We start from the raw sequence: 12807 nt of genomic DNA, 5'->3' as shown, positions 1-12807 counted from the left end.
CCGTAAAGAGACAGTACTAGCTACCAGTATCTTTCCTACCATGGAGCTGTCAAAAGGAGATGTGATGTGAGTAGCAAGATGAAGACATTAGCTAGCTGGAAACAGAATACAGAATCGTTTTTGATCATCAGTCACAAACTCAACCTCATGAATAACCCAAAATAATTGTATTCACTCAGCTAGCAAAGTGTATAGTAACTAGCTGTCTTGTTTTAGCTAGATAGCCAGACAGATTAGTTATCTACTGTAGCTAACCTTCTAGCTAACTTACTAGTTTATTGCTAACTAGCTACATTTATTGAAGACTTCATAGCTAGTTTAACTGATCTCTTATTTCAGAAAACTACATTTAATCAATATAATACGATGCTTCTTGTAGGCTTTCTCCATAAATAAAACAACTTGAACAGGAGACAGTATGGCCAGATGCAGCAGAAGAAGTCGATACTTTTGGTATGTTTGAAGTGTTTGTTGTCGCCTGTGAACATTATTATCATCTCCTGGCTTGTAATATTAACCTTATTGGTCTTTCCTTTCTCATGGATGTTGGGGATGCCCATGGCTGCATTGAGGTGATGTCCCAAGAAGCCTTTACAGAAAGTCGAGGGAAGAGGTAATACCTGCCCTGACTGAGTTGTCTTAACAGAAGACAGTCAACTCCTGAGAAAAGAGTATTTAATGCAGTGGCGACATGTCATTCAGGGCAGATCACCTGTTTTGATCCGCACCTATTTAGCTAAAAATTATTCTTATTTTGCCTGTTTTGCATGTTATTTTGGCATTAATACGTGTCACATCAGTTTGCAAACAATATTTTTTTAAATCTAGGGGAAAAAAATCACTGAGTTAATTAAGCCGCATACAAACTTGGTCTCATTTTTGCTTTCTTGAGTAAAGCAGTTCCAAAATGTTTCAGCCTAGCTCAGTGCCTTCTGTGATGTTTGGGCAGCCAGTGGAAAATAAGGAGCGTAGTGGTTGGTCATTTTCTCTAGTTGCACCGTGATTGGCTCAGTGTTCTGTCACTCATGGGGACGCAATGTCACCGCAAAATCTACAGGTAGAGCTAGAAAGTTTAAGCCCCTTGGGTGCTGCAATAGAGTTACATTAGAAGTGCCCATCCAAGAAGGCTCAAGGTCATTGACCACATTACATCTACAGTAGCTTTGAATGGACTGATCATGTCAACATCATACTTTCAAAATCTTAGCTAGCAAGCTAGCAGTCATCATGAATCAAGTCAACAATCTACTGGCAAATCCTTTTTAATCCTTGTCATATGAAGAGAAATAATGAAGATACATTTTTTAAACTAGGGAAGTCAGTTAAGAACAAATTATTATATTTACAATGACGATCTACACCAGCCAAACCCGGACAATGCTGGGCCAATTGTGCGCCGCCCTATGGGATTCCCAATCACAGCTGGTTGTGATACAGCCTGGATTCGAACCAGGGTGTCTATAGTTACACCTCTAGCACTGAGATGCAGTGCCTTAGACCGCTGCGCCACTCAGGAGCCAAAAATCCTGAGAATGCCAGACTTTGATGACACCTTCCTGTTCAAGTGAGCACAGCACAACAAGGTGAGTCCAAAAGTGTCCCGTATGCTTTTGCATAAATTAGCTAAGAAAGTAATACTAAGTGTATGTTGTGTAGTATGCTGTTAGTAGCCCATGTGCCTCACCCTAATAATTTGGTCCATTTTCCCCTCATAATTTATGGCTTGGTGGTGCACATGTAGCCTGTAGCCTGTTTTAGAAAAATGTAATCATTTAATATTGTAAGAGCTTTTATTGTCTGCTTATATGCCCCCTTTATTTATCCTACGGTTCTGACATGGTGTACAGGGAGAATACTGTAAGAACATCCCATGTTCTGAATTCTGTTGCTGTACATTTCAAAAGAGCTGACCAAATAGTTATATTGACTACGTCCGTCCTAGGTCGATCATTAATGTCTTAATCAAAATTACAGATTGCCTCTTATCCGCTCGTCGCCCCCTTATGCCATAGTTTGTACATCTCAATTGTCAATAGAAACCATATTTGTTTAAGCAAGTCAGCCATACCAGCTGTTTCGCTGCCAGACAAGGCTCCGATGATAGCCAGGTGTAACAGTGGTCAAGGACTGTTGGGACAGCTTTATGTAGGCTTTATGTAGGCCTAACAGTTTGTCGGCACCGTTTGTCACCCTGCAATTAATGTATTGTTTAGTGTTGAGTTGTGTAGTGTAGTGGCTTTGTTGGCGTGCATCAAAAACATTTTCTCCCCATCTTCACTACTACTGCATCAATATGTTTTGACCATGACCATTTACAATCTCGGGATACTCCAAGCAGTTTAGTCATCTCAACTTGCTCAATTTACACATGATTTATTACAAGATTTAGTTGAAGTTTAGGGTTTAGTGAGTGGTTTGTTCCAAATACAATGCTTTAAGTTTTAGAAATATATAGGGCTAACTTATTCCTTGCCACTCACTCTGAAACTAACTGCAGCTCTTTGTTGAGTGTTGCAGTAATTTCAGTCGCTGTAGTAGCTGACGTGTATAGTGTTGAGTCATCCGCATACATAGACACTCTGGCTTTACTCAAAGTCAGTGGCATATCGTTAGTAAAAATTGAAAAAGCAAGGGGCCTAAACAGCTACCCTGGGGAATTCCGGATTCTAACTGGATTATATTTGAGAGGCTTCCATTAAAGAACACCTTCTGTGTTCTGTTAGACAAGTAAATCCACATTATATCAGGGGGTGTAAAGCCATAACACATCTCAGTGTCAGCATCGATGGCAAAAGGTGCTCAACCCAGAGACGGGGCCATGGACCAAGGAGGAAGATGAGAGGGTGAAGACAGTTTCTATTCTGTGTGTTCTGCCTACCAAATAGGTTCATCACATGCTAAATTCACACGCCGTGTGTAAATGTATCTGTGCACAGGTATGGCCCCAAGCAATGGTCCATCATTACCAAGCATCTGCACGGGCGTATCGGCAAGCAGTGCCGGGAGCGCTGGCACAACCACCTTAACCGGACTCAGGAGGAGGACCAGATCATATACGCTGCTCACAAACGTATCTGGAACCTCTGGACCGAGGAATCTAAGCTGCTGCCTGGCAGGTAATAACACTCTTATAAGTTAGAGCACTGTTATAATAAGCTATAACACTCTGTATACGTCCCAAGTGGCACCCTATTCTCTATATAGTGCACAAATTTGGACCAGAGCCCTATGGGGATCTGGTCAAAAGTAGTGCACAATGTAGGGAACAGGGTACTATTTTGGACGCAGTCTCTGATATGCAGTCAATCTCATGATTAATAGGCCGTCATTGTAAATAAGAATTTTGATTTGCCTTGTTAAAAAAAAAAGATTGATCAAAATATTTTATTTGTCTGAAATGCAGAGATATATAACAAATAACAATCAATATAACTTTAACAATATAGAACATAATATTGTTCTTATTCAATTTCTTTGGTCTGAATCCCCCCATAGGAGAGACAACTCTATTAGAATCACTGGAACTCCACCATGCGTAGGAAGGTGGAGCACGAGGTCTACCTGCAGGATGTCACGACACAGATCGACAAGACCAAGGCTCCCATCAAGAGAAGGACCAAGTCCTCCTGCTCCTCTAGGGACTCCTGCGGAGCCAGAATCATTATGCCATGATTATCCCCACAAAGGTGATCACTGAGCACCCATCTATGGTTTCTACCAGTCAGCACAATCAACTAGACTGAACAATAGCCAAGTGTTTGAATTGAAAATCACCATTGAAATCAGGATGAAATCAATCCCAAACTGTTTGTTGATTTTATGACACTGTTTTTTTTTGTGTATGTTTTGGTAGATTTCAGGATATTCCCTTGGCTTGTTGGATGGCCAGTATATGGAAAGTGTTCCTGAAACTGATTACTTTGTCCCAGTGAGTGTCCCATCTCTGCACTCACTTAGCTTAGCTTAACCATGTTGCAAGTGAACCCCTCCCCTACCACCATCGTACAGTAGCTCCTATGTAATTCAGTAAGAGAGGAATAAGACTTGTAAATGAGAAAATTAGCTGTTCTTTTCCTGACCAATCTCTCCTAGGCTGCATGTACCCCCGGAGTCATTCACTGACCAATAAAGAGCAGAGAATTAAGGAACTCAAGCAGCTCCTTATGGCATCTGAGAGCAAAGTCGGGAATCGGGCAGCTTCCTGTGTAAGACAGAAGAACCCTTGTATGTGTAGTCAATAGTGTAGTACGCTCTAGAACACATCCTTATCACCCTTCCCACCAGCTCCTCATCCTCCATCTTACTCACCTCCGGTTAACTGCCCCTCCTAGCTGCTACCAACCTGTCCTTCCCTGCTTCATACTGTAGTATCTAGCAGTGAGTCATCATTAACAGCTTCTCATAGTAGCAGTGACTGTTCATCATCTGTTTCTGCTCTTGCCAACTCCATTGCTGTCATTGTCAAACCAAACATAATCTCTGTTAACCGAGAGGTAAAATCATGCGTAATTTGGTCAGCTGCGTGATTAATTTCTAAATTAGAAATTGAGCATTCCGGCAAAAAATTTGCAACCCTCGCAAAAGGAAACTCTCAGCCAAAGCCCCCCCTTACCATCCGTGTGGGCACACACACAAAGCACTTGAGGCGAAGCAGTTTAAGCACCGCCTTTGGGTCAATCCTGATCCCATTCAGTCCTGGCAGATTCTTTCGGTCTACTGTACACGCAGAATCTGCCCATGGGAGATTAAGCCAAACATGACAATTTTTGTATTTGTATTTATTATGGATCCCCATTTGCTGCTGTCAATGCAACAGCTACTCTCTTGGCATGACAGGTGCATGAGGAGTTGGCAAGGGCAGAATCATACTGGCACCCAGGCTAGCTGTTCAAAACACCTGTGAGGCCTCTTTGGATAGAAGTGGACCTCTTATGAAAATCTAGTAGATTTTCACTTCTGTGCAAAAATGCACAGTACATGGTAAAGTTTTGGAATTTAACTGAGGCACCTGCTCCTGCTCATGTCTACCCGTAGTCTCATTATATTTACATTGGTAAATGTACTTATCCTGTTTAGGGCTAAGAGTTTTTCCAGATTATTTCATCTGGGAAACTCCTGGCCCTCACATCCCTACGTTCAAGCGTTCATAGCGACGTCGCTTTTTGATCCTTTGATGTGGGCTCCTCCTATCATTGTGAAGCAGATTTCACCAAGCGTTGGATAGTTCACCCACTAATAGGGAACGTGAGCTGGGATTAGACCGTCGTGAGACTGGTTTGTTTTACCCTTTCTGGTTCTAACCTTCGTCTAGCTCTGGTCCAGGGCATTACGTACGGCTTGCTTACGCTGAGCCTTCAGCATCAGCAAGCTGCATGTAACACCCTGGACCAGAGCTAACCTCTCCCTGACCTCTCGCATGACACTAACTAGGACTTGGCAAGAGAGCACAAACAGATCTGGGACCAAGCTAGCTAAAAGTCACTCAGATAATTTTTACCCAGATGTATAATACTACTAGGCAATCTTACTGTAGGTAGAAAACATCAGATTTCCTACTTCTATTTTTACACAAAACAACCACCTGTATTTTTTATTTGTCTGTTTTTGCTTAGAGGTTAATAGGAAAATTACATGACCACATGTAGCCAATGAACCATACTGGTACTTACATACTGGTGTAACGTCTGCTTCCAACTCACACTCTCAAACACAGATCCCCTGAACGCAGCTCACTCTCCAGATCCCAATCACCTAAATTCTGATCACCTGTTCACACACCTCTATGTCATTTACATACTGTATTTAGTTCAGTTCATTGCACCCCATCATTGTGAGGTATTGTTTGTTTTTTTGTATACATTCTATTCGGAGCTCTGTTTATTTCTGTTTTAGTCCTCCTGTGTAGCGTAGTTTTTTGGAAATCCTCACTGATATTAATTGTTAACACTTAACCAGTGAATCATGTTTGATACTGAATGTATAGTTTTCAAAACGTATATTGAAATTGACTGTTACTACTATGCAGACTGTTAAATATTTCCTAATTATTTTCAATTGGACAATAGCTTGTGTATCTATCGTGTCTCCCTAGAGATGAAAGCATTGCAACATTCACAGAGCACATTATGTCCCATATTCACTATCTGCTCTATATTTTTACGAACACATTTTACAGCATTCCACCTCAGCTGTCGATACAAAAGCAAATTGCACTTATTGTTTTTAAGATGTGTGTATTTCTTTAGATGGCGCATGCATATTTTGTTATAATTTAATGTTGTTATTAACCAGAAGTAAAGTTGATGGAGGTGATTGTTTTTGCTGCTACATAGACAGCAGAGACACCCACTTATCAGAGGGTCAGAAGCCACTGGAGGAACACTGTCTGAGATATCCTTTAATTTGAATTGTGGAAGTTGGTTGTTAAATAACTTGCTCTATGGGTGTCCAAAGAGCAAGGTTTATGTTTATGAAAGGTACACTGATGCAGTGTAGAAATGTAAATTGCTTACTTTCTTAGCAAGGTTTTTTAAACATGGATTAAACATGGACCCAGCACCTCTCCTACTGGAATCCCCTGCCCTGAGGTCGAGCCGAACAGCAGAGGGGCTAATGATCTTAGAGTGGGGGAGAGAGGTCTCGGCTTCTGGCGGTGTAGCCGTGGGGCTATAGCGGCGTGCCGGTGCATCTGGCTTGACCTTCTTGGATACCGGTTGATGCCTGGACCTTACTGAACCCCTCCCGGAGGTCCTGGTACACCGCGGGCTGGCGGGGAGAGGTCCGGGGCAATTCCCAAGCCCCCAGGAAGATGTCCTGGGACAGGCAGAGCTGACTTCAGGCAATGCGTGTGGCAGGATGGGCTCCAGCCCATGATGGCACCAGTAGCTCAGTCAATAGAGGGATTGTGTTGCTGGAGCCAAGAGAATCCCAATACCACGGGAACCTGTGGATACTTAACTAGCAGGAATTTGATCATCTCGCTGTGGTTCCCTGACACTCGTAGGTTGATCGGGGTGTTATGGTGGGTGACCCGGCCTATAGAGCACCCGTCCAGCGCTCTAACATCCATGGGAATGGAGAGGGGTTGAGTGGGGATGCCCAGCTCAGACGCCAGGGTAACATCCATTAGACTCGCAGTCAAAGAGTACCTGGACAGACTTGGACTGGTCGTCCCACAGCAGGATAGCATGGAGAGGGGGGGGAGGGAAATGATCATTAAGACCCACCAGATTACTCACGCCAACGAATGAGCTAGGTCTCTTGAATGGACAGGTAGACACATAATGACCGTAGTACAGACAACTCTGGGTGTCAAGACTGTGTATGCGTTCGGTTGGAGACAGCCTAGCCCTACCAAGCTGCATCGGCTCGGGAAGGGGTGAATCGGCAGTCTTCGGAGGCTGTTTGAGGAACTCCGATCATCTCAGGGACGTAGACGCCTGGGACTTCTGGAGTTCATCAGATGCAAGGTGGGATCCTTGAGTGAGCGATTGGGATTGCATTCAGACCTTTTCTCCCTCCTACGTTCCCATAGCCGACCATCGATCCGGATGGTTAAAGTGATGAGTGAGTTGAGATCCGTCGGTAGTTCACGGGCTGCTAGCTCATCCTTTACTTCCTCTGATAATCCATGCAGGAACTTGTCAAACAGCTCCTCCGCTGTTAGTGTGCGGAAATTCATCACATAGTCTGCCACACTGAGGGAGTCCTGCCGAAGCTGGACTAACTTCCGGGCAGCCTCTCTCCCGGACAACGAAGCTTCAAAAAGTTTTTTCACCACCACGATCCCTCCAGACTGAAGCATACGGCCGAATGTTGTTCCCAGGAAACCGAGGGGATGGTGCTGCTACCAGGGCTACTGATGGCTGGGATGTTACTGTTGTGGTAGGCTGCCAAGTAGACAACCCACAGAATTGCTCCCGCAATGTCCCCAATGCTTGGTCGTGACGTTCGGCCACGGCCTGGAACCCGTACATCGGACCACAAAGCAACTCCTTGTGCCTTCAAATGATGGCTTCTTGGGAGGCGAGGGTGTTGCGGATCTGGTCCGAGTCTGCTGGGTCAGTCATGGCCAGTTCGTACTATCACATTTAAGGTAAGTTGATGAGCGCCCCTTACCTCGCAGAATGTAATATAGATATATGAGATATAGCACAGGGGTCATATAAGTCCTATGAGGTCTACCCAAGTCTCTACCACTCACGTTTTGCATAACCTAATCCTGATGAGGGAAACAACATAACAGGCAGTAGGGTACAGTTCACAAAGAGAAAGATGGTCTTCAATTGAAAATATAAATGAGTGTAGGCAAAATATGAATGTTTAGTATCAAGTTCAACTCATAATAAGAAAAGAAGGATGACTGGCAGCTGAATACACAACCTGTCTCTACTTTTGTGCTTGTCACTAGAAAGTGAAAAGGCCGTGAAAAACCCATTCATTGTTGCTTCTGATGTCCTCATAATAATCATGTGATAGCCTACCTTGACGTTGGGCCCTCATACCACCCTCATGGAGTCTGTTTCTGACCGTTTGTGCAGACACATGCACATTTGTGGCCTGCTGGAGGTCATTTTGCAGGGCTCTGGCAGTGCTCCTCCTGCTCCTCCTTGCACAAAGGCGAAGTTAGCGGTCCTGCTGCCGGGTTGTTGCCCTCCTACGGCCTCCTCCACGTCTCCTGATGTACTGGCCTGTCTCCTGGTAGCGCTCCATGCTCTGGACACAACACTGACAGACACAGCAAACCTTCTTGCCACAGCTCGCATTGATGTGCCATCCTGGATGAGCTGCACTATCTGAGCCACTTGTGTGGGTTGTAGACTCCGTCTCATGCTACCACTAGAGTGAAAGCACCGCCAGCATTCAAAAGTGACCAAAACATCAGCCAGGAAGCATAGGAACTGAGAAGTGGTCTGTGGTCACCACCTGCAGAACCACTCCTTTATTGGGGGTGTCTTGCTAATTGCCTATAATTTCCACCTGTTGTCTATTCCATTTGCACAACAGCATGTGAAATGTATTGTCAATCAGTGAAGAAAGTGAAAAGGCCGTGAAAAACCCATTCATTGTTGCTTCTGATGTCCTCATAATAATCATATGATAGCCTACCTTGTATTTATATTCCGGCTAAATCCATTCTATGTTGTTCTATTGAGCTTTCATTTTATTTTCATTTGTTTTAACTGACATAATTTATTCTTATTATTGTCACACTGTTGAGAGGTGAACCTGCAAGTAAGCAGTTAATTGTAGTGTTTACATCGTGTGTATCTTGTGCATATGACAAATAAACCTGACTAGATTTGCCTTAACTCGACTTGATTGTGCATCAAGCTGCCTCTTGCTACAGAAACAGATAGGCTCCTGCACAATGGGGATGTTCTGGCTTGGACAATACTTACAGTACTTACTTACTGTAGCTAAATAGGTGATGGAAAGTCAGTTCAAATTGGAAAGTCAGTGGAAAGTCAGTTCAAATTGATAAATGACTAAAAATAGACTTTAAGACAAAGGGGTGGCATCAGAGAGGACATCCTAAGGATCCCTTCAGTCTTTTCTGTGTAGTAACTGTCTTGTAAAGGACCTCAGTCTATTATCTATAATTTGACCTTTCATTTATGTAGCAGACACTCTTACAGGAGCAATTAGGGTAAGTGCATTGCACGAGGGCACATCATCATATTTTTTTTCACATAGTACACTCTGGCATTCAATCCAGCGACCTTTCGGGTTAGTGGCCCCCTGCTCTTAACCACTAGGCTACCTGCCTACCTCTAACTCTTATCGTTTCATTCAGCTGGATGGGTTTTTTCACTGAAATGACTCACATTGATTTAGTACCTGTGCTGTGTGCACTTGCACAGCTACACTACATGTGTCAGCTATGACCTGTGTTAACCAGGGTATGGGGAGATCTGTGTTGAGCTGTGATGATGGCTATCAGAGGGGACAGACTAGCCAGGCAGCGAAAGAAAGTCCATGTCCTCAGCCAGCTCTAAAAAGATACATTCTTCTGTGCCCTTTCAGGATCAGCGTGGGGTAGCCAACACCAATTCTCTGAGACTGTGATACCGGTGGGCATCCCAAATGGCACCCTATTCCCTATATAATATACTACTTTTGACCAGGGTCAATAGGGAATGGGCACCTAGCAGATCAACAAATGAGTGCCTTAGAATAAAAAATATATACAGTATATATATTTTTTATTGGAGTAGTATTCTGTGGTGTGGTGTTCTTGAGCAGCATTTGGCCAATAATTTATTTGAATTTGAAATAGTTGTTTCATACATATTTTTTATGCAGTTGAGCATACTTCAGCGCTATTGTTCCTCTCATTGAAATATATGATTAACTCGTTCCTTCCTCTTTTCAGATACATGATTATATCAGGCTGAATAGTGTGAGGCCCTTTAATGAATCATTACAGCATTTTATTTTAGAACACAGATAATGATATCCATACTGTATGAAGATTATCACTACGGGATACACACGTCTTGTTCCCTCCATCACACTATCATGGATCTAATTACAGAGGTGTGTTACTGGTCAGTGGAGGGCCTTTGACATGAGACAGATCACCAGAAACAATGTTAATTGGATAGACATGCCACATGATGCGTTTGCAATATTAATATCACAAAATAGTGAGAATATGGAAGGGAGTCTCCATGCAAGTGCTCATCTTGCAATTAACATAAATGTTCAGTTGATTTGAATTGACACAAGTAAATGTGTTAAAGTGAATTGACGCAGTTAATGAATGAGTAGTAATAACATGCATTTGAATGCATGGCCTGAGAGTTTCTCCCAAGCATGAGTTCTCTCTCTGGATGAGCAATGAGAGGAAGGAGAGTCGATAGCTCCGCGAAAGGTCAAGCTGTCACATGCAGCTCCTGGGTGAAAATGTCTTCCGCCACAAATGATGGCATTGTAACACCTTGTGACTGGTGGCACCTTGGATGAGAGCAGACCGTCGTGATTAATGAATCACTGAGAGTGTGACCCAAATAGCACCCTATTGCTTATGTAATGCATTCATTTTGACCAGGGCTTAAATTGGCCCTGGTTAAAAGTAGTGTGCCATACACTGAATGAAAAGCAGAGTTTCTTGGGTAAATTGGATCTGCTATAATCCCATGAAATTGGAGGTGCGTGGTCGTGGGTTGTAATTTCCCTGCTGTAGACTTCCACACATCCGCTAACACTTGCGTGATGCGGGAATTTCTAGGATAGTAAATTCCAATTATGCATTCATATGTTTTCCGAAATGTCTGGATCATGCACGTCACATAAATTCTCAACTGCCACAGGCGTGTGCCTCTCTACCTCATGTTTCGGAAGACAAGCCCAGTGAAAAGAAGCCAACTCTCCCTGTCTCCTTATCTATCCTGTTTTCAGGTTTGTAACATTTATAAGCACACTTTCGTCTTCAAAATCTAGAGATAACATGTTTATCTAAACTGTGATGACTTTTCTGCTAATTTTGAAGTGTTTTGACCGAGTGATTCATATGAGTGAAGCCAAGCTAAGCTAGCTAACGTTGTATGTAAGTTTATTTTATTTATTTCACCTTTATTTAACCAGGTAGGCCAGTTGAAAACAAGTTCTCATTTACAACTGCGACCTGGCCAAGATAAAGCAAAGCAGTGCGACAAAAACAACACAGAGTTACACATAAACAAACGTTCAGTCAATAACACAATAGAAAAATCTATGTTACAGTGTGTGCAAATGTAGAAGAGTAGGGAGGTGTTATGTCTTTGGTATCATTAAAACTGAAGATTTATTTATCAAATAAATCTCTGAAATTATTATTACGCGATTAAACTGATTAATCATGTAACTGTAATTAACTAGGAAGTCGGGGAACCAAGGAAAATATTCAGATTATAAAGTTATAATTTTCATATTATAACTTTCAGATATTTTGATATCTGATCACTTAGTCTTCTGATTAATTGATTATTATTTACCTCACGTTATTTACCTCATTCCAAACGTCGTAAATTGTTGGTTATCTGCATGAAGCCAGTCTTCACTATGAGTCATCCATACATCAATTGTCTTAAAATCATTTATTTACTAACTAAGTAATTCACAGAAATGCATCACACAAACAAACAAAACAGATATGTTTACAAATAAATAATAGGGGGATGTGCCCTAGTGGGCTAAACCGTTATGGCGGCTTGTTAGACAGAGTGATAATTCTAACAATTGAAATGCTAATCCTTTGCACATGAACGCTCACTAATTCGGGAACAATTGCAATCAATATATATACACTGCTCAAAAAAATTAAGGGAACACTAAAATAACACATCCTATATCTGAATGAATGAAATATTCTTATTAAATACTTTTTTCTTTGCATAGTTGAATGTGCTGTCAACAAAATCACACAAAGATTATCAATGGAAATCAAATTTATCAAGCCATGGAGGTCTGGATTTGGAGTCACACTCAAAATTAAAGTGGAAAACCACACTACAGGCTGATCCAACTTTGATGTAATGTCCTTAAAACAAGTCAAAATGAGGCTCAGTAGTGTGTGTGGCCTCCACGTGCCTGTATGACCTCCCTACAACGCCTGGGCATGCTCCTGATGAGGTGGCGGATGGTCTCCTGAGGGATCTCCTCCCAGACCTGGACTAAAGCATCCGCCAACTCCTGGACAGTCTATGGTGCAATGTGGCGTTGGTGGATGGAGTGAGACATGATGTCCCAGAGGTGCTCAATTGGATTCAGGTCTGGGGAATGGGCGGTCCATAGCATCAATGCCTTCCTCTTGCAGGAACTGCT

General features: G+C 42.6%; 1 protein-coding gene across 1 annotated transcript; it reads left to right on the top strand.

Moving 5' to 3' along the window:
• LOC124040948 (transcriptional activator Myb-like) lies at positions 1-4215 on the top strand. Its single transcript, XM_046358075.1, has 6 exons — positions 1-66; positions 380-613; positions 2937-3116; positions 3496-3686; positions 3854-3928; positions 4093-4215. Exons 2-5 carry the CDS (start codon positions 456-458, stop codon positions 3907-3909), a joined length of 585 nt encoding a protein of 194 aa, XP_046214031.1. The 5' UTR covers positions 1-66; positions 380-455; the 3' UTR covers positions 3910-3928; positions 4093-4215.
• The last annotated feature ends 8592 nt before the right edge of the window (positions 4216-12807 follow it).

The sequence above is a fragment of the Oncorhynchus gorbuscha genome, linkage group LG08, assembly GCF_021184085.1.
Source record: "Oncorhynchus gorbuscha isolate QuinsamMale2020 ecotype Even-year linkage group LG08, OgorEven_v1.0, whole genome shotgun sequence".
NCBI classification, from domain to species: Eukaryota; Metazoa; Chordata; class Actinopteri; order Salmoniformes; family Salmonidae; genus Oncorhynchus; species Oncorhynchus gorbuscha.
The sequence above is the reverse complement of the archived record's forward strand: the minus strand, read 5'-3'. Positions and strand labels throughout refer to the sequence as shown.

Coding starts and splice junctions, on each gene's coding strand:
- LOC124040948 (XM_046358075.1), top strand. CDS start 456: ATGTTTGAAGTGTTTGTTGTCGCCTGTGAACATTATTATCATCTCCTG. Junction 614..2,936: donor ACAGAAAGTCGAGGGAAGAG/GTAATACCTGCC, acceptor ATCTGTGCACAG/GTATGGCCCCAAGCAATGGT. Junction 3,687..3,853: donor CCATGATTATCCCCACAAAG/GTGATCACTGAG, acceptor ATGTTTTGGTAG/ATTTCAGGATATTCCCTTGG.